This window comes from Bicyclus anynana, chromosome 17, assembly GCF_947172395.1.
Source record: "Bicyclus anynana chromosome 17, ilBicAnyn1.1, whole genome shotgun sequence".
NCBI lineage: Eukaryota > Metazoa > Arthropoda > Insecta > Lepidoptera > Nymphalidae > Bicyclus > Bicyclus anynana.
In genome coordinates this window covers 3,604,467-3,627,321 of record NC_069099.1, presented here as the reverse complement: position 1 = coordinate 3,627,321, position 22,855 = coordinate 3,604,467, and the positions used below count along the sequence as shown (strand labels likewise).

Genomic DNA, 22,855 nt, shown 5'->3' with positions numbered 1-22,855 from the left:
AATAGAGTCATTACTCAGAGAATAAAATTTAAACGACGCTTAATACTATAGTGGAACTAAATAACGACCTATCGTTAACAATCCCAACTAATAAAAATAAAACCTACTCTGTATCGCAAACAACTTTTCAGGCTAATAAAAAGCGGATTCGGCGCACTAGAGCCTTAATTAATGCGCTTTTACGCCAGTAGAGGCGCCACTGTCGCGCTGGTCGGGCGTATCTGTCAAATATTGTAAAAAAAAACTTTTTTAGTGTTTATAACAAGATTACGAAGTGTTTAACGTCGAAAATGACTCTAATAAGCGTAAAAACAACTGTTATATATGTATAGCGCGTTGTAAGAGATTCGTGTGTGTCAAAATGTCTTCCAAAGTGTTTGTATTGTTGGTTGTGTGCGGTGTTGTGTCAGCTAATCCCGATGCAAAGAGGCTGTATGACGATCTTCTGAGCAATTATAACAGACTGATTCGGCCTGTCGATAAGAATAATAACACTGTGCTTGTCAAATTGGGGCTACGTTTGTCGCAGCTAATTGACCTGGTGAGAGAAACTACACCTTACTTACGTACTTGTCATTTATGACACTTTCTGAGACATTAAAAAATTAAAAAAAAACTAGTAAACGCCACGTTGTACGCGTGAAATAGGCTATTTGACACTTTTTTTTAAATGGTCTTAAATTGTTCATTATCGTCCTAGATTTAAAAAAATCATATTTTTTTGAGACGTGCTTACATGAAAATTCTAGTTTTTAAATATGTTTTTGACAATATCAGCCAAAACGCCTGTTGGTCATGACGGTCTGTTTCAACTGTTTCCCGACATCTCTCAATCACACTATAATAAAACCCTTACAAACGGAGCGTTTGACAAAAATATTAGTTAACAATTTAGTTTGACGTTTAGTAAATTAAGTGTGTAGGTGACGTCACAAAATGGACGACAGCGTTTTTGACGTTTAAAAAATACGTAATATTTAAATTAAGTTAAAGTATAAAAAATCCTTAAGTTTTATTGATTGATATCGATATATTTCGGAGCCTTATTCCATGTATGAATATGAAATTAATATTTTTTATTTTTATATTAAATTTGATATGAGTCAACTACACTATTCAGTTTTTCAATAGTAGCCTATTCTATCTGCCAGTGATAGTCAAATTAAAATCCGTGCAGCCTTTCCAAAGATTAGCCACAGAAACACTGTCAGACAAAAAACTTAAAAAAGCGTATTTGTTTTAGTATCTTGTAAAGAACTACGAGAAGCACTTTGAAAAAGCAGTTATTTTAAAATCAACAATGAAATTTTATTTATAGAAAAAAATCTGTAATCTGGTTGTCTGTGAAGTCGGTTTACTGAAGATAGTTGAACTTGTCATAAGAATATACTAATAGAATGATTGCATTTTTCAAAAGAAAATGTTCTTTTTTTAAAATACTGTTTAATAAACTTCATATACTTTATTTCTTTTACATAAAAAGTTGGCAACCCTAGAGCGAGGGAATGATGCATGACGTCATCTTTTTTCGGGTGTGCAGCCGGCTCCATCGAATTATAAGACGTTGTCACGTCAAAAGAGTCAGAGACCAATAGTACTAAAAAAACAGTGAAAGCCTCCTCCTCCTCCAATTGTAGCCATTGTTTTCTGTCTCTGGCTGTTCGTTGCCATGTTTTACCTGCAACTGACTATATTGTCACTCCACCTTCTTAATGGTCTACCTCGTTTGCGTTTTGAGTCTCGTGGGTACCAGTTTGTAACAATTTGGGACCATCTATCAGCTTAATCTATATTATGTACCTATCTATGTACATGTATTCGGGTGACGACTAATTTCTATTGCTTTACGTTTTAGCAATAACACACACGATAGTTCAAATTCTAAAATGATAATTGGTGTTTCAGTTCAATAATAATGTAAAAATGATTGATCTATTATAAATTAGTAATGCAATGTCCTACAGTAAGGAAACAAAAAAATCTAGGTGGGTGAATTTGCGGACATTTTGACAAGCTAAAATAAAAAAAAATACCTTGGAAGATGATGAAATAACTACAATAAATACTTTTAATCGAAAACCAAGATAGCCCAGTGGATATGACCACTGCCTTCGATTTGGAGAGTGGCAGGTTGGAATGCGGTCCGGGGCAGGCGCCTCCAACTTTTCAGTTATGTGCATTTTAGGAAATTAAATACCACGTGTCTCAAACAGTGAAGAAAAACATCGTGAGGAAACCTGCATACCTGAGAATTTTCTTAATTCTCTACGTGTGTAAAGTCTACCAATCCGCATTGGGCTAACGTGATGGACTATTGGCCTAACCACTGAGAGAAGACTCGTGCTCAACAGTGAGCCACAAATGGGCTGCTAAGGATGAACGACTTTTATGCCAGAAATTCTTTCTATTATACCAGAACAGTTTAAACGCTGTTGCTATATGTACGCTGGAACAAAGAAAAATATTTGCTTACTGGCTTTCCAATCGGTCTATCGGTTTAAAACACAGACATACAGACATTGACGTCAAACTTATCCCCCTTTTTTGTGTTGGGGGTTAAAAATTAACCCTATCTAAGGGTTAAAGTTATCCAATCCGCGTTGGAATCAGTGATACCTTATTTATGAGTGCAGTTAATACTGTATTAGTTTCTCTCGAATAGGAAGGGGGGTTCGTTAGTGACTTCCTTTGATCGGTTTCGTATAATTGGCACATGTCCTGATTTGCAAGTAATTGGCACGTTCAACGTCTATTGAATTGTCGGTCAGATGTTTGGTCCCAGATCAGATACATGTCGAATCAAGTTCGATAATACAAAAGGTTTTAAATGATTAACTGAAACTTGACATATTGAAAGCTCGCAATTATTCCCATCGTTATCAACCCATATTCGGTTCACTGCTGAGCTCGAGTCTTCTCTCAGAATGAGAGGGGTTAGGCCAATAGTCCACCACACTGACCCAATGCGGATTGGCAGACTTGACACACGCAGAGAATTAAGGAAATTCTCTGGTATGCAGGTTTCCTCACGATGTTTTCCTTCACCGTTTGAGACACGTGATATTTAATTTTTTAAAATGCACACAACTGAAAAGTTGGAGGTGCATGTCCTGGACCGGATTCGAACCCACACCCTCCGGTATCGGAGGCAGAGGTCATATCCACTGAGCTATCACGGCTATATTACATTCCACGATTGCAGTATTATAAAGTTCAGTAACCTTTTATACACGTACTAGCTGACGCCGCGTGGTTCTCGTTTCCGTAGGAATACGGGGATAATATATGGCCTATAGCCTTCCTCGATAAATGGGCTATCTAACTCTGAAAGAATTTTTCAAATCGGACCAGTAACAAACAAACAAACAAACTCTTCAGCTTTATTATATTAGTATAGATATTGTATTTGCGTATTCTATGAAATCCTTCGTTATGAAATCCTTTTAAAGTGTAAAGAATTTTTATACTTTTTTCCGATAACATTTTTTGCGTTTAGGTAGAAATGTATATCCAAATAATATTATTAAAGAAAAACACCGGCATTTGTTTTTTCAGAAGATTTGCCATATCTTTAATAATATGACCAATATTCCCATTAGCCACCAACTAGACGGGAAAGACTGTGCTAGGAGTAGGTACGACCACAGATATAAGAGTTAACTAGATTTATAAAGTGCCAATTCTTTGTATTGAACCCAGCGTATCCAGGGGCGTGGCCTAAATAGCTGTTTAATATTTAGTGTAAAATGAAATATTTTTTTATTTACTTTAGAGTTGAATATTATTTATTCCTTTTTTCATAGAACAAAACAAGACTGCTAGTACATGCGCGGACACGCTTGCGATGTTCCGCACACCCGGGTGTACGCGGGCCACGCCCCTTTGCTACTTCTATTGCTAAAAGCGTCAGCTTTTAGCGTTGTCTGTTCTGTGGGTACGACAATCAACTGGGCGGGGATCGAACCACCACCCCTCGGTGATGAGTCTAACCGCTCCTACGGTTGAGCTGTTGAGGCATGTCTTTGAATTAGTTCTAGATAAGTTTATAAAAAAGGATTTTTCTAGAAACGAGTAGTTTTTTTATCGATACAGAAAAACACAATTTTTATCTAAACAAACGATTAAAACGTTGGGTGACTTGCTGATAAAGAACAATGTCGTTAAGTAGTTGTACTAAACTCCAAGTCGCTGTAAACAGTAGACAGCAAGTACTAACCCTCCTAAAAGGGTTATATCAACATATAAATTTCGTTATAAACTTAAAAGGCGAATGCCGCACGTAGCTCCCGTCTGTAAGGATACTGGGAGAATGTTAACTATGGGCCCAAAGACAAAGTGGAATACAAAATATTTACTGCCGTAGGTACTAAACTTTGCCTTATCCATATTATATAATGTCCTACTTTGCTTAGGTACTTATTCGAAATATTTTAAGAGGTATCTTTAAAGATTCTATGAGAATACTGAATACCATAGAATTTATATAGTATGTGTAAATGTAGTATATTGATATCATCATCATTATCAACCCATATTCGGCTCACAGCTGAGCTCGAGTCTCCTCTCAGAATGAGAGGGGTTAGCCCAATATTCCACCACGTTGGCCCAACGCGGATTGGCAGACTTCACACACGCAGATAATTATGAAAATTCTCTGGTATGTAGGTTTCCTCACGATGTTTTTAACCGACTTCAAAAAGGAGGAGATTCTCAATTCGGTCGGTATTTTTTTTTTTTTTTTATGTACACCGATTACTCAAAGACGCCTGGACCGATTTCAAAAATTCTTTTTTTGTTTGAAATGGTATAGCCCCCATTTGGTCCCATTGCCATCATGTCAAGATCTGATGGTGGAATCCTGGAGAAATTGAGGGGAACTTTCGAAAATTATATGGGTGTCTCTTGTGTTCGTATACTTTTCCATTTAGTACTTTTAAGCACTATAATTTCATGAAGGTTTAAAGTCGATCTGATGATGGAGCCATAAAACAGACGAGGGAACTCCTCGGCGATTCACAGCAGTTACCTTGTATTTGGGCTTGATTAATTTGTATTAATGAGAACTTTCCACATAGATAGGTTATGACTGTCATTTAGGGGTTTGGTGATGAAGACCAAGGACAATTAAGGGAACTCCTTAACAGTTTACAGTAACTACCTTGTGTTTGGCCTTGATTAATTCGTATTGCTGAGAACTTTCTACCTATATGAGTTGTGTCTGTTATTAGGGGTCTGATGATGAAGATCAAGGTCAATTAAGGGAACTCCTTAACGGTTTACGGTAGCTACCTTGTGCTTGGGCTTGATTAATTTGTATTGCTGAGAATTTTGTACCAAGATGGGTTGTGACTGTCATTAGGGGTCTGATGTATTCGTTTGAGATGAAATTTTACACTAAAAATGGAAAAATAATAAAAATTTTAATAAAAAAAATACAACCGACTTCAAAACCTAAAAACATTATTAAAATTTTTTTTCTTCACCGTTTTGAGACACGTGATATTTAATTTCTTAAAATGCACACAACTGAAAAAGTTGGAAATGCATGCCCCGGACCGGATTCGAACCCACACCCTCCGGTATCGGAGGCAGAGGTCATATCCACTGGGCTATTACTGCTCTATATTGATATAGTTTGATTTATTTTAGAAGTCTGTTTAGCTTTAAATGTATAGCTTGGCAACTTCGTAACACTCCTGCGCGGAGTGCGAGGCGTATAGCGATGAATGAAAAACCCTCGACTGATGCACCTCACCTCCCCGCACGCACGATTTCATACCTGCGCAGTCTTTCCTCCCGTCGCCCGCATATCATGGGAGTGTTATCAACGAACTTGCCAGACTATAGTATAAGGTGTACCACAGAACATAGAAAACGCTAAAGCTAACGCTTTGGCAATAGAAGTGGCACGGAGTGTGCGTATCTTCATGTAAGAAGAGTGAAGAGACTATAATAACGGTTACGAAGTGTAAACTTTAGTTAGTAACTTTATAGTTGACGGCCTCCGTGGCGCAGTAGTATGCGCAGTGGATTTACAATACGGAAGTCCTGGGTTCGATCCCCAGCTGGGCCGATTGAGGTTTCCTTTATTGGTCCAGGTCTGGCTGGTGGGAGGCTTCGGCCGGCAAAGACGTACCGCCGAGCGATTTAGCGTTCCGGTACGATGTCGTATAGAAACCGAAAGGGGTGTGGATTTTCATCCTCCTTCTACCTAGAAGGAGGATGAAAATCCACAATCCACACATCATATAACTAGGTAGTTAGCCCGATGTCATCTTAAATTGCATCATCACTTACCATCAGGTGATATTGTAGTCAAGGGCTAAATTGTAAATAAAAAACAAATAGTACTGACAAAAGTTTATTCTACGTACTGTAGTGTTAGTTATCTGTTGCTATGCAAAAACTAGTAAGGCGATTTCAGTCTCTACTTTAAATAGCCAAACTCTAAAATTCCTCTTCAGTAAAAGTCTATTTTCTATTTACTTATTCGATTTTCTCGAAAAAACAAAAGATCACCATATACATATAAGAATAATGAATGGGATATTATAAAAAAAAATGTTATAAACAGATTGCTGGAAAGAATTTTCCATAATTCTAGGGTTATAATTTTCCTTAAAGAATATCCATTTATAAAATTGCTCATTGCTCTGAAAATAACTAAATTTGTCACCATACTTTGTATACAAAAGAAACAATTGATTGATTAAGATCAATTTACTATCGGAGGTTGAATGAACACACAAAATGAGTGTCACTTCGAAGAATACCAAACACTGTATCATAATAGCTGAGTGTTGCTATTTTTTTCATGTACCATTCAATATTGTAACATTTGACGTAGCTTTAGCATTTGTTGGCAAATGGCCAGCAACGGTCAATCGATTTGTTAGAGTAAGGAAAAAGCATATAGACTTTACGCCAGATATGCTTTTTCCTTTCTAAAAACAGAAGCCTTATATTACGATTTCGTCGGTCAACTCATCTGTTCTATGTATAATGTTCATTTAAGATATCTCACTCGCCGAGACTTATCATTCATTGGTGAAATATTTATTGGTTTGTTTTTAACAACATTCCAGAATTGATTATAATCACAATAGGCTTATTGACCCTCTTTTAAAATGGTCCAGTATTGATCATCGTTCTATTAGATTAAAAAATATCATATTTTTTTGAGACGTCAACATTAACATTTTATTTTTTTTTAATTTCTTTGCAATACGAGCTAAAACGTTTTGTTCAGTTGTAAGCCTATATGTCTTTGGGTCCTGGCTTCGTGTTAGGCTATGAAAAACTCTTCTTTTTCTCCAAAAAACGAAGCAAAAATTCTCAACTCGGAGTTGAAAAGTTAGTGCTGTTACACACCCGTGCTTCATAAAGCACGTTCATTCATGTTTCCTGGGTATTTTAGTTCCCAAAAATTAATGATTTTAATTTGTTCCAGAATCTAAAGGACCAGATCCTGACTACGAACGTTTGGCTCGAACATGTAAGTAAATAAAAAAAACAATTGATCATTATTATCTAAATATTTTTTGCGGGTTACATCTTGATCATCATTCATCATTATCAACCCATATTCGGCTCAATGCTGAGCTCAAGTCAGAATGGCTAGGCCAATATCACACTGGCCCAATGCGGATTGGCAGACTTCATACACGCAAAGAATTAAAAAAAATTCTCTGGTATGCAGGTTTCCTCACGATGTTTTTCCTTCACCGTTTGAGACACGTGATATTTAATTTCTTAAAATGCACACAACTGAAAAGTTGGAAGTGCATGCCCAGGACCGGATTCGAACTCACACCCTCCGGAATCGAAGACATATTGGGCTAACACGGCTCAAATTTTGATTAGGTATGCTAAACTTACAACTCAAACTTGACTCAGAGCAGACCTCTTATTCTACTCGAGGAGTTCCTCTCTTCATTATCTTATTATCTATACTACAGCCTTTCTTTATGAGTACTGTTTACCAACAAAGAAATTAGAGATGAAGGCAGAACACGCATGTCATTTCATAACTTATTTATTTTTAATTATGTATGGTTCGTTTATAAATAATAAAATAAAATAAAAAATAAAAAATAAAAATAAAAAAAAATAAAAATAAAAAAGCCTTTTATTTCTTGTCTTACAAGTAATATATAATATTATAGACAGATTAGTAAAAGTAATAGGTACAAGAACCCCTCTAGGAGAGGGTGAAGGCCTCCTCCAGTTCAGACCATCTCTGCCGATCTTTGGCTAGTTTAGCCCATGTATTGCCAGCGATTTTTGCGATGTCGTCGGACCACCTACCAAGTGGTCGGCCAACTCGCCTGTAACCCGGGGGGCCTGACCACGATGTCAGTCTTGTTGTCCAACGATCGTCACTCATCCTTGCTACATGGCCTGCCCATCGCCATTTTTGTTTTAGAGAGTATTGAAGAGCATCTGTAACCTTGGTTTTTTGACGTATGGTAGAATGTCGTATCTTCTGAATTTTTTTAATTTTCATAATACTTCTCTCCATACTTCTTTGACAAGTTCTAATTTTGTTTTTTGTACGAACATTGTACTTCCATGTTTGGCAAGCATATGTTATTGATGGCAGCACACAAGTGTTTAAAACCTTTGTTTTAATTCTCATCGGCATGTTACTTTTTAGAATTTCCTTAAGTGTCCAAAACTTTTTCCATCCACCCTTGATCCTTCTTTCTACCTCTAGATCATTACTTTGGCTGTGAAAGGAAATTTGTTTGCCTAAGTACATGTACCTGCTTACGTATTCTATAGGCATGTTATCGAGATATATAGGGTGTTCAGCAAAGTTTGTCATAATTTTTGTTTTACTAAGGTTAATTTCTAAGCCAACGTCTCTACTTGCTATATTTAAACTTTGCAGCATTAAATTTAATTCGTTGCTGTTTTCTGATAGCAATACGATGTCGTCAGCAAATCTTAAATGGCTCAGGTATTTTCCGTTTACTTTTACTCCATAATTTTGCCAATTTAGCTTACTAAACACCATCTCAAGGACAGCTATAAAGATTCTAGGGGAGCAAGGGTCGCCCTGTCTTACGCCTCTACTAATGTGTATAGTTTGCCCTAGTCTCTCTAGTTTTACTTTACTAGTACACTCTTTATATAGATATTTTAAAATTCTAATATATATGGGCTCTACATTTTGAGAATGTAGAGCTTCCCAAATTGCCGAGTGGAGTACAGTATCGAACGCCTTTTGGTAGTCTATGAAGACCATGTACACTGGTTTCCTAAACTCTTGATATTTCTCTATAATCATTTCTAATGAGTGTATGTGGTCGACCGTTGAAAAACCCTTCCTGAATCCGGCTTGTTCGATTGGTTGGTGTTTTTCTAGCGATTTACTGATCCTTTTCTCTAAAAGTGAAGCAAAAAGTTTATAAATTGTGGAGAGTAGGCTTATTGGCCTATAGTTGCTAATATTTTTAGGGTCGCCCTTCTTGTATAATAAAATTATGTTTGATTGAGACCACTGTCTAGGAGTATTACCAGATCTTAAAATCATGTTAAATAGATGAACTAGTGGTGTAGTCAGAAGCTCCCCTGCTGTTTTAATAGCTTCGTTGGTAATTTTGTCAGGGCCTGGACTCTTCTCTGTTTTTAGCTTCTTTATTTCTCTGATTATTTCTAATTCGTCAAACAGCTCTATCGCTACATCATTATCCTCACACACAACACTGTTTGGTGATTGACCCTGTAGGCTATACAAATCTCTATAGAAAGCTGTTGCTGCGTGTAGTATGTCTGATCTAGTTTTTAAGGCTTTTGTTGTCCCTTGTAGTCCTTCGATCCAGGTTTTGTGTGAATTTAGCTGTCTGTAAGCTTTTTTAAGACCACCGGTAGCGTTTAAGTGTTTTTCAAATAAATTTGAGCGATAATGCCTATAATCGTTTCTGATTCTTTTACTTATAAGTTTATAAAGAGCTTTAATTTGGTTTTTTATTGCGCGTGTTTTTGGCTTAATACTATGTAGTTTTTGCCTTCGGTTAAATAAATTTCTTGTGTGTTCGGAGATAATATAGTTATATGTGTTTTGAGTCTTGGGCGTCTTTGCCTTATTTTGGCAGTCCTCAACTACTCCGATTATTCTGTCATAGTATGTTTGGACAGCCTCGTTTTTGTCTGGAAGTAAATCGATATTGGCAATATTTAATAGCTCTCTATACGTTGATATTTCTTCGTCTGACTTAAGTATGCTTTTTGAACTGTTGGTATACTGCTTTCTACTAGGCTTTATCTTCTGCAGTCCGAATGTGGCCCGGACTAATCTGTGGTCTGAAGGGTAGGGTACATTTATCACTGTTATATTTGAGACATTTTTATGTAAATTGGTTAAAATATAATCTATTTCATTTTTGGTTTTACCATCAGGTGACCTCCAAGTCCACCTCTGCTTTGCATTTTTTTTGAAAAATGTATTGACAATAGCCAGTTTGTTTTCGTATGCAAATTCGACAAGTCTTTCACCTCTACTGTTGCGCTCTCCATAGCCATTATTCTTCATTATTATGCATTCCTCTGGTTTTGGCTGGCCAATTTTCGCATTGAAATCGCCCATTACTATTATATTATTCGTATTTGAGAGTGCTAAAGCTTCGTCGATAGTGTTATAAAATTTCTCTACATCTTCGTCACTTGCTGAGTCCGTAGGAGCATAAGCTTGTATGAGACTAACCTTGAAGTTGTTGAAGTTTAGGTTTAGTAGCGCTACTCTTTCTGATAAACCAGAAATGCACTCAATGTAGTTTTTCAGATATTTTTTTATAATAAAACCGATGCCATAAAGCCCAGGAGTTTCTCCTTTATAGTAGAAAATGAAATCATCATGCTCTTGAATTGAGTTTCCAAGCCTTCGTATTTCGGATAGGCCTATTATGTCATATTTAATATTATTCAGTGAGTTGGTAAATTCTAGTAGCCGTTCATAGGTTGATAGAGTTCGGACATTGTAAGTTGCTATATAGAATAAGTTGGGATTTAAGTTGGACATAATGTTTTCTTGATTTGTTTTCTCTGGAGGGTTGTGGTCTGTATCTCCCACGGTGACCGGCCGGATTGGGAGAGCGAGAGGAGGCGTTATTGGTTGCTATTTTAAGTTAGTGTTAGCATCAACCAGGGATATTACATTTCCTATGGGTGTAGTTTTCGTATTTCGAGGTGCAAAGAAAGTACTCATAGAAGTTTTGGTTTTTTTGCTTATTTGGGAAGGTGTTTTGCCGCTTTCGGTACTTGGTGGTGATGATGAATACGTGCGTTTCTTTTCTGCCTTTTTCTCTAAAATAACTATTTTATCATGTTTGAGTACAGCAATTTGGCCCTCGTTTCTTAGCTTGTTAACTTGCTGCTGAAGAGACTTTCTTTTTTCTAACGTTTTTTGAGTGAACTCTTCTTTCAAATTGAACGTAGAGAGTAAAAGGGCTTTTTTGTTTTTCAATATTTCTAGTTTTTTCCCCATCGTAAGTAGTGTAATCGACACGGGTCTATCTTTAGTTCCTCTTTTTCCGATGCGTCTAATGGACTCTATATCGGAGGTAGAGCAGGGTACCTTCATAATTTGGGAAATTACGTCAACTACTTTTGTTTGGAGTTGAAAGTAGTTTTTTTCATCATCCGGTATCCCAAAGAACACTAGATTTTTCTTTACATTTTGTCTTTCTAGGTACTCAATTTGTCTCTCCTGTTTTTCCAATTTTCCTTCAAGTTTCTTGTATTTATTATCAATTTCCTGAAACTTCTCATTAACATTTTTATTGATTTCGCTTGTTATGCTTATTTGCATCTCTTTCATTTCTTTCTTTTGGATGGCCAGGTCGGTTTGAATACATTTTAAAATCTGGGTAATTTCTTCCATTTTTGATAAATAACCAGAGTTAATCGAGTTGCGCACTTAACAAATTCAAAATTTTTAATCTCACACAAAAGTCCTTATGTCACGAGTTTATTTTCAGTGGACTAAATTTTATTTATAAAAATAGTGTTTTTCGCATAAAAAGGAAAATTACAACAAAAAATATATAAAATTGAAACGATTAAATGAGAAAAAGAAAAAAAAAAAAAAAAAAAAAAAGTATTTTTTGGAAAACCCCGGTTTTGAACTCAGGTACGTATATCGAGCGTAGATTTCGCACCACTAGACCAAATGTCTTTCTTGAACACCGTTGAAATTTATTGGCGCTTACTGCTACATGTGACGTATTGATGTTATGAGCTGTTGCGTTTTTTATTATTTGTTAAACAACCCGCACTTCGCTAAATTATTAGTCACTTTTGTTACACTAATTATTTCGTTCTTTTAAGTCTTGTTTGAATTTTACTTGTAGTCTTTCTTTAAATACACTTAGTTTTTAGTCGGAATGAGCAAATGTTTCACACTGTTTTGGTTGATTATTACACTTTTGTATTCGATCAAAAACCCGTAACAGCTGACACTTTTGTTTTGGATTTTACGCGTATATTGTGTCCTTCTGGGAGTAGATAACACTTGTGCACATGGACCGCTATATGTTTATTATTTTTAGAGTAAAATAACCGTTTAAATTCGCAAACACTTTTTTTAAAACAATTATTTACGCAGAGCTGATTAACGTCACGCGACAGCAGCGCCGCGCCTATATAAGATATATTAACTATAACTAATTGTTCTAAGCTTAATTAATCATATTTATTTTCATTAATATAAGAACAAGTTAATTATAATTATTATTAGGTGTGAAATGACTAGTGATTTATACCCTCATTTTTAATTTGTTTGCTGGTAAACAGTACTCATCAAGAAAGGCTGTAGTATAGAGCTTCTTCAACATAATTACTTTTCTTGAAGACTTTTTATTACACAGCCATGATAAATATCAGTTTAATCTTTTACGATTGTGATTGAGATTACATCATCCAAATTAAGTCGCTTCACAAGAATAATGTTTGAATCGTTTTTAGGAATGGGAGGACCACAAATTTAAATGGGACCCCCTGGAATACGGCGGTGTGAAAGAACTTTATGTGCCCTCCGAGCACATTTGGCTTCCGGATATCGTTCTGTATAACAAGTAAGTGGATACAAAAAGCCTTTAGCATTTTACTTTATTTATAGTCTTAAGGCTTTCTTTGGGGGATTCGCGCATTATACGCGGATTATAAATCGCTTTTTCGCTTTCCTGGTTTATATGTATTTGCTTTGTGCTTTATATGTTTTTACATATATCAAAATGATATATACGAGTAGGTATGTGAGTGATTTGATTTCGTTATATAGGTAAAGGGACGAAATTTTTATATTACTACACAAACTGATTTGAAATATGATAAAGATTGAAAAGTCTTACATTTTAAACTATAAATTTTACTTTTTAGTATTTCAAATATAAATAAGGAAAAATGAGTAAGAAAATAATAATAATATATAACAAAAATTGTTCATTTAAAATATTCAGTATAGTATATACTCAGTACAAAGTTTCTTAGAGGCCAGTGACTTTCCTTATGTACATATACGTACAATAACACAATCGATGCAAATCAACATAAAATATGCAAACCTAACATTTTTAAAAGGAGATCAAAAATATGAAAACAATAATAAAAAACATATTTTGCAGGAAAGTTCCTCATTTTTCCATTTTTTTTATGATTATTTCCAAAAATGAAACTTAGCTATATCAATTTATCCACCCTAAAATCCCCTGCATACTAAATTTCATGGAAATCATTGGAGCTTTTTCTAGATTCGAGGAGAATTGCTCATTTCCTTTAAAAGAATGTCTTAAAAGATGTCAAACGTTGTAACCTTAATAGATGTCTACAAGTTACATTGTATTGTCTACACGTTTTACCACCAAGTTAGTCAATACGGATGTAAGTATAAATTACTAAGCACTCGCTTCATTAGCTTCTCCAGTGCCAACTCAAACTTATTTGTCATTCCATCAATTTTAACGCAGACGTCGATGTTCCAGTTGCTAATTATAACAGTTTGGAACAAGTTAGTTAGTACAATGCAATTTGGTGCGAGGTAATGTCCTAATGAATGTTCAGCAACTAAGTTCGGTGGAAGGCTGTTATGCGCCAATTACGCTCCCATACCATCCGCCATCTCTTAGTATCGGATGTTGGCCGTCCTGAGATAATTGTATGCGGGATAAAGTAATTGCTTATGATGCCACTATGCTGCCTAATTTGGTGTAACCGATAAATTTATATAGTCATATCATCAGTGACGTATACTGACAATATACTATATGAGACCGGTTTCAAATTCATTGAATGGGGCTCCAAATTTATCTATTAAAGTTTATTATTTAATTTATATATTACTACTTAGCTTACGCTGCGCGTTATTTCCCACGTGGTTCCCGTTCCCCTAGGAATATGGAAATAATATAGCCTATAGCCTTCCTCGATAAATGGGCTATCTAACACTGAATGAATTTTTCAAATCGGACCAGTAGTTCCTGAGATTAGCGCGTTCAATCAAACAAACAAACTCTGAAGAGTTTGTTTGTTTATAATATTAGTATAGATTATTATCTTGTAACTTAGTCACGGATCCGTAATACGTTTAGTACAACTGATTACTATCAAGTTTATTTTTAGTGTTTTCATCAACTTTTTTAGGTATTTACGAAAATTCTCGACTCTAGTAGCTAACTGAGTTACCAGGAAATGAAAATTTCTGAGCGACGGTACGAGATAATGTACGAGGCAATTTGTAGTACATTGTGGCTGTTAAGTTGTATAACAGAGAATGAGGACAAGAAAACCCTTGTCCTCATTCTCTGTTGTTATAACTTATTTCCGATACTAAAAAAATAAACGGCCGACAACACGGTAAACATATAAGTTGTAGCAATAAAGTTAATTGATGGCAAGTATCGACATCAAAGCGCCGAATGATACATCATAGTGTGTCGGAACAGACCGGCAAACTATTAATCACGGTTCAGAGAGAGACGCACGTGTGACCAATCTTATACTGTGCCGGTTCGCTGCTTGGCCTAATGCACAAGATACGGCGTTTTGAATTAGTATTGAATTAAACAACTTTAACTAGACTAGACAAATCTAGAATAGAATTAAATTATTCACGGTCAGATCGATCCTATTTATATTATAAAAGCGAAAGTTTGTATGAATGTTTGTAATACGAATGTTTGTTTGTTACTCTTTAACGCCGCTACTACAGAAGCAATTTGACTGATATTTTAAATGGAAATAGATTTTACTCTGGATTAACACATAGGCTACTTTTCACCCCAGAAAAAATCATGTTTCTCACGGGATTTGTGAAAAACTAAAAATTTCTCACAGGATTTGTAAATAATTTATTAGTTATAAATGAACCGCGAAACTTGGTTGCTAACTAAGGCCCTCCTAAAAAGGCTTAAAGTCACTAAGCTGGCGATGAAGCGAGCTATGCTTGGAGTATCTCGAATCGCGTGATCGAATCTGAGAAATGAGGAGATACGCAACAGAACCAAAGTTACCGACAAAGTTCAACAATCTAAAGTGAAAGCTGAAGAGGCAATAGGCGGCGCATATGGTTCGAGGAGCCGATGAACGTATGAAACGTAATGGAATGGAGTAACTTAAGCCGCTGGAAGGTGGCGGCTTAAGACCTTGGTATCTGAAAAACCTTACAAGAGCCCTGTCATCATCATCAACATTATTAACAATCCATATTTGGCTCACTATTACACGAGTCTTCTCTCAGAATGAGAAAGGTTAGGCCTTGGTCCACCACGCTGGTTCAATGTGGATTGGCAGACTTCACACACGTAGAGAATCAAGAAAATTCTCATGTATGCGGATTTCCTCACGATGTTTTTCATTCACCCTTTGACACACGTTTTTAAAATGCACATGACTGAAAAGTTGGAGGTGCATACCCCGGACCGGTTTCGATCCTACGCCCTCTGAATCGAAGGCTGAGGTCATATCCACTAGGCTAACAAGTTAACGTTCACGTTAACAAGAGCCCTGTATCTAACAATAGAAATGGAATGATAAAGATGACGATGATCCAGTCAAAAAGGCTATTTACGTCATATTATTATTGTAGATCATATTTTTCTTCTAGATTTTCTTCAACAAGTATTCTCTTCTTTCCTCTCTTAGTATAGTGGATTCATCCTAAAAAAAATATCTTTTTTCCAACTAATAACCACGGTAGGCCAGTATGCCTGTATGTATATATCATAAGTTTCAGGACACTAAAACGCTACATCTTATACTTTGGGGCGCAGAATTTACAGAGCGTATGTTCTCCCATTTATGTGCGAGTTGCCTTTTGACGGCCACGGCAACTGTGACGGCGGGAGATGCTGGAGATATATTATGGTATTCGAGTAGATTCCTCTTACACACGCGCATTTTCAAATGGTGGGATTTCCACGATGAATTGTCTATTAGTCGCTTAAACGACACGCTTTCTATCTTGGGCTTTGACGCTCTGTTTGGTGAATACCTTTTAAACATTTATAGACACCCGCGATTTAGTCCGCGTAGATCTTTTTAAAAGTGACTTATATTCCATTATGTACGACTATTATAAGCATATGTAACTCGCTGATAATGTGGCTTTAGTCACGTTCGTATTTATAATATTAGTTAGATAATATGGATGAGCTAATGATGTAGTATATAGAGAAAAGGCTTTCCATAATTATTAAGGTCGAAACAATAATAGTTGACTCAACACTCCACATGGCGGTAATCTCATTAGCAAGGTCCAAGTATTTTGATTGAGTATTGTTTTTATTGTTATTCCTAGTGCCGACGGAGAGTACGTAGTGACAACGATGACCAAAGCAGTTCTCCACCACACCGGAAAAGTTCTGTGGACTCCGCCCGCCATCTTCAAGTCTTCCTGTGAGATCGACGTGCGGTACTTCCCGTTTGACCAGCAAACTTGCTTCCTCAAATTTGGATCCTGGAGCTATGATGGAGATCAGGTAAAAGAAAACCAATTGAAGGTAACCGAAGATGCGAATTTTTAGGAGAAATACGATTTATTATTGGGGGTCGACCAACACCGCGCTTTCCTTTGTGACTCGTTCAGCTATCTGCGGATGTCATTGTTTTTTCGAACACGCAGAGATACTCCGAGCACAGCTCGCTCCGTTGCGCGCTGAGTGAGTCTGAGTATTATTATGAAGGTCAATAGTAATAACATACGGATTTAAATTTAGAATGCTAAGATCATAAACTTTTCCTCTGGCTTCGTATCCATATTAAATTACTATATACTAAAATTTTCTCTAGATCGATTTGAAGCACATAAACCAGAAGAAGGGAGACATGGTGGAGGTGGGTATAGACCTGCGTGAATACTACCCCTCAGTGGAGTGGGACATCCTCGGGGTGCCGGCCGAGCGCCACGAGAGGTACTACCCCTGCTGCCAGGAGCCATACCCGGGTTAGTTTGCATTTTTATTAAGAACATAAGAACATCAGTGTAAGCAACGCACAACTTAAGAGTTGCGCGTGACTTGTTTTTAAAAGAATTAATGAATATAATAAGCTAGAAGAAGTCTTTAGAAGATACATGATATTATTTTGACTTTTAACTGCCTCGGCAGCCCAGTGGTGACTTATTTGGCTTTGGATGACCAGTTCCAGGGTTCGAGTCCTCGAACGAGCGGTGCTGAGCTTTTCTTTCTTCTAAGAAATTTTCACTAAAATAAGCAAAAATATGGTATGACCATAGTGTGAACTCAAAATTAATTTTGGGGCCCCATTGATAGACGAGCGGCAAATCCCGAAAAATTTAGTATTTGATTTACCCCTAACTCTTTCACCACAGTGTACAATTGTTACCAAAACATTTGTTGTACCATACTACACAAGATGTTGTACTTTTTTTGGGTTTCAATGTAGAACACTGGTTTTTTTGATATTTAGTGGATAACATTTTACTAATTTCACACGTAACCGCCCCCGAACTACAGGGGAGCCCCCGAACTACAGCCCCCCCCCCCCCCCTGTAGTTCGTATCATTGATACGGCTGATACGGCGGTAGCTACGCCCCTGAGTAAAAGATAAACTGCGTTTGATTGAAAAACGTGGTACATTATGCTTATGCGATTAGGTTGAGGATATTATGATAAAACGACATCGTAAAGGGGTGCACAATGTTTGCTCACCACGTTTGTAAACGGCACGTGACTTATCTTGATTGGATATTATCGATTTAATAACTCCGCTTATGAGTTGACATGTTGTTAGAGCTATTTGGAACATCCTTAAATCCCTTTTTTTTCACGGAGGAAATCTCTTTCTGAGATACCCGATTTACTGGGGGTCAAGATGGGTTATGTAGGACCACTAAAACCCCCTCGGTGGACACCCTCAGCGCATTTTGATAGGCTCCGAGACCTCTCTAAACTCGCCGGTGCCTCCGTTGCACTACGCCTCTAGTGCTCATCAACGAGTAAGTTATCCTTGAAGACCTAGGGAGCTCGCACACATAGTAGATATCATCATTATTAGACTCTTTCCATGACCCTTACAAGGGGATACCATCCACCTTAAAAAAGGGGACATTGAGCTTCATCATCATCATAATCAGCCGATAGACGTCTACTGCAGGACATGGGACCTTTGTAGGGACTTCCAAACATCACGATCCTGAGCTGCCTGCATACAGCGAATCTCTGCGACTCGTTTGATGTCGTCAGTTCACCTGGTGGGGGGTCGACCAACACTGCGCTTTCTAATGCGGGGTCACCATTCTAGCATCTTGCACGTCCATTTTCGAACTATGTGCCCCACCCATTGCCACTTCAGCTTCGCGACTCGAATATTGTGCTTAAAAGGCTCACCTAACTTAGTTTTGGATAATAATAATAATAATAATAACGATTGGAAACTCGAATCCGAATAGCCTAACCACTGGACGAACGAAACCGTCAAAATAAGTTACAATACGTAAGTATATTACTAGACTCCTTAAGGCAAGTCAGGTTAAGTACTAAACTACTAAGTAGGTACCATACTTATTACTTCAATTTCCACAATTAGAAAATATTTGTGTGATGAGCATGGGTTTTTTTCTAACGTGTAGGTGTATTTATTTATTTGTATAAGTATAAATACTTGTAGTTTATAAATTTATATGATAAAAAAAATAAAATCAGCTATCTTAGTACCCATAACACAGGCTTACTTTAGTGCTAAGTATTAGCTGTATTGTTCAAGTATATGAACTTACATTCTACCACCACAAAGGATTACTGTGATACTTCTGCCACTGTGCTATAATATACAGAAATATCTATTCTGTTCTGCTCTCCTAATCTGACCGTCTATTCTAACACTACACACAACACCAACAACTAATGCCACATTACCATAAAATTACATATCCTAATTCAGACGGCTCAGTTCACTAAAGCTGGGCTTATCGAATATGTTCTACTTAATTGAAATTTGCGCATCAAATTATTACATACCAACTATACTACTGTACAATATCTTCAACATGACACCTCAATGACCTCGTCCAAAGGATTGTGTTTCCGTACTGTTTCGTCGGTTCTTATTTATTATTCCAACGGGTTCGAAAAACCGACGAACTGATATACAGAATAGTAGCCGTAGCTCCGATGTTTCACCTGCGTAGTTCCCGTTCCCGTGAGAATATATTGATAAAATATAGCCTATAAATAAATAAATAGCATGGCTTTCGAATGGTACAAGAATTTTTGTAATCGGTTCTGTAAATTAGGAGATATTTTGCTGAAATGATCATGGTAGCGCCGTGGTCGCACCTACTATAAACCTACTGTGATTATGCAAAGAATACCTTTGTACCTGTGAATTTCTCGAATTCTATCTTAAATATTTTCTTGTTTCGTCCTTTTTACGAAGTCGGATTATAGTTTTTATTCAATCTACTATTTAATTATTATTATTTATATTTTTAATCAAATAACGGAAGCCCATCAACAGTTTTGGCGTGAAGGAGTAACTGGCTTACTTACTTATCGAGATCGATTTATTATCGAGAAAGAAGAAGAATAATAAGAATCGTAAGCTAACGTATTCTAATAACTAGGTATACAAATCACGCCCACATGCAATGGTTGCAAGAAATAGCTTCATTTAATGGTTGAAAACCGAAAAAGCCTTATAACTCAAAGGTAAAGAAAGGGACCAAAATCATTACCGAGGGGTCGTGGTTCGATCCCCGCACGCGAACTATTGTCGTACCCACTACTTGCTACACAGTCTTTTCCAACAAGTTGGAGGGGAACAGAAATATTGGTTATATCAAAAACAATTGGCAAATATACTTTTTACCCGACTGCATGAATGTTTGTTGTGTTTTTTTATGTATGTAATATTCTTTATTACCTCAAATCTTCCAAACCGCTGAACGGATTTACGTTATTAAGATATCGTTAGATTTGTACTAATAACCCAAGTGTATATATAGATGAAGTTAAAAAAAATCCAACACGACGACTGTGAGACGCTATAGACTCGAGATGAAAAAAAATTTTTTTTTGAATATCGCGATATGGCTCATCAAGAGAATTTCAAAATGGTATATGACAATATTCTAAAAAACCTGCATTTAGAAAAACGTTAAATATTAATCGCTATACAAAATACGCGAGGCGAATGACTAGGTGCGAGCAGGTGAGGCAGTCGGGATTTATTTTTTTAATTATTGATTTGTTTCAAAAAATGTTTCATTTAAGTCATAAACTCTTTGATACAGATGTGATCACCCCAATAAGCACATCCAAAAACGTGACCCTGCTAAATCTAGGCCGTAAATACCGCGAGGCGTCGACAACGCTTATCTATGCTAAGTTACTGCTCAACGACCAGCAGGTTAAACGGTTGTTTTGTAAACGCCCGCAAAGAGCCGCTCGCTGAATACTGATACCAAGTGTCACTGATTAATGGAAAGGCCCTTTTCTTTTAGGGGCGGATTTCGTGAAAGAAATAAGGAAATTTACGCGGGATTCGCGGGCGATTGGGATAAAATCCCGCCGCTTTGTTTGTTTCTCTATATTGTAGAGTCGACTTTTTTCTTAACATTTTTTCTCTGGCGTTGAGCTGATTTTATTTGTAACTATCGGACGTCATCGACTTCGTCCGCGTGGAATTCAGTTTTTCACAATTCCCGCGGGAACCATAAAATTTTCTGGGATGAAAGTTTAGTTTAGTAAAAACCATGTCAAAGTCATGTTTGAAGGTTGGTTTTTTACTTACCATCAAGTGAGTCAACTGATCAATCAATCAAGTCAACAAAAGTAATACTGCAAAAACAAATAACTGCATTTCTTGATTATAAATTTTACTCTGTGTTAAACAAAACTACAAAATGAATTATTAACGACGACTGCAATATCACCCGATCGATGCCTGAAATTTTAGTACCTACCTCACTTAATGATTAGTTACTATTAAGATTAGGTTATGAATAATTTTACAACTAAAAGGAATAATAGGAGAGAGAAAACTGAGAGTTTTTCCATGTCAACTTTGCAACAGGTCAGCTTCATTAAGACAACATCAGGGCAACAATAAAACAATTCCAAGTCAAATTATCACTTAATAACCTGCTTGGAGCCGACAATCACTTAAGGCCGGTCATACACGGCCAGCTTCAGTTAGCCAGAGATCAATGGACCAAAAAATACATGGACCGCACAGTTTGATGCTATTGATAACCTGCTCGAGCAGATGAGACAACTAAATCGAGCAGTTGGCTATTACAATTTTATCTCAAAATAGTAGAATCTAGGAACGCGGGCGCGGGTAACTGCAATATTTAACGCCAATACTTAATATTTAATGCCAATACTAATTACTGGTTGTAATATTTAAAATCACTACAATATACGTAGTGTCCGTAAACTACATACAATAATTATAAAATTGATTCGCAATTTTTACAACACACACGTAATTTTTACATAGATTAACAAACGCTTGGAATCTTAACACAGAATATTCGATTACTTGATGATTACTGATCCCGTTGAAGAATTGATTCTTCATAGATATTATTTTTATTACTGATATAAAGTTAAAATTACTTATAAATGAAACATAATGGTAACTTTTAGTAAACTACACTAACCAGCATTTTAGGGAGCTCTTTACACGATGAAAACGATTACAACAATGAAACATCGATTCTATAAAAACAGTTTTTATAAACGCGTTAGATCGTTGATCTTATAGTTTTACAAAGGGGTAACGTCTAGCAAGGCAGGTCCCTATATCATTCGTCTAAAATGTACATAGATAGGTACGTAGAAATTTCTAGATAAGCAGTTGCAGCTTGAAGTAGTCGATCCTGTCTGCTTTAAACTGTTCGTGTGTGCCCGGCCTTAACAGTTTCGCACTGCGGAAACTATCCGAGTACGGGAGCAAACAATTATTATCAACTATTTCAGTTTATTGGACTTTCAAATATTGTTTGCGTTGAATATATTCCTGCATTGTCTTCGCCTGTGTGGAATTTCTGTGCGAACTGAGATATTTCATACTCTGTAAGTTATAGTGTGAGATATAGTTCCATTTTTGTTGTAGTAAGTATTTGTCTATATTAATTTTAGATAAAATTGATGTTGAATAAAGTAAAAGCCATGTTGAAGGTATAAGCGCTTTGAGTATATTTACTTTGAGCACAATGCAGTATTTACTAGTGACTTGGATGAGGTACAATCTTTATGGACATGGATGGCTGGATAGTTTATAAATAAAGTAATGCTAACAATGTCTATATAGTATACCGACAGGGTTAGATACGCGACAGCGTATCATTAAATTCGACCGAACATCTCTATAAGAGCAATTTATCTCCAT

General features: G+C 36.5%; 1 protein-coding gene across 1 annotated transcript in view; it reads left to right on the top strand.

Moving 5' to 3' along the window:
• The first annotated feature begins 200 nt into the window (after positions 1–200).
• Positions 201–22,855, top strand: part of LOC112044693 (acetylcholine receptor subunit alpha-like 2) — a 31,227-nt gene continuing 8,572 nt past the window's right edge. The window contains exons 1-5 of the mRNA XM_024080616.2: positions 201–541; positions 7,451–7,495; positions 12,967–13,076; positions 16,796–16,976; positions 17,287–17,440. Coding sequence (XP_023936384.1) covers positions 362–541; positions 7,451–7,495; positions 12,967–13,076; positions 16,796–16,976; positions 17,287–17,440 — 670 coding nt within the window. The 5' untranslated portion in view covers positions 201–361. The remainder of the gene's footprint in view (positions 542–7,450; positions 7,496–12,966; positions 13,077–16,795; positions 16,977–17,286; positions 17,441–22,855) is intronic.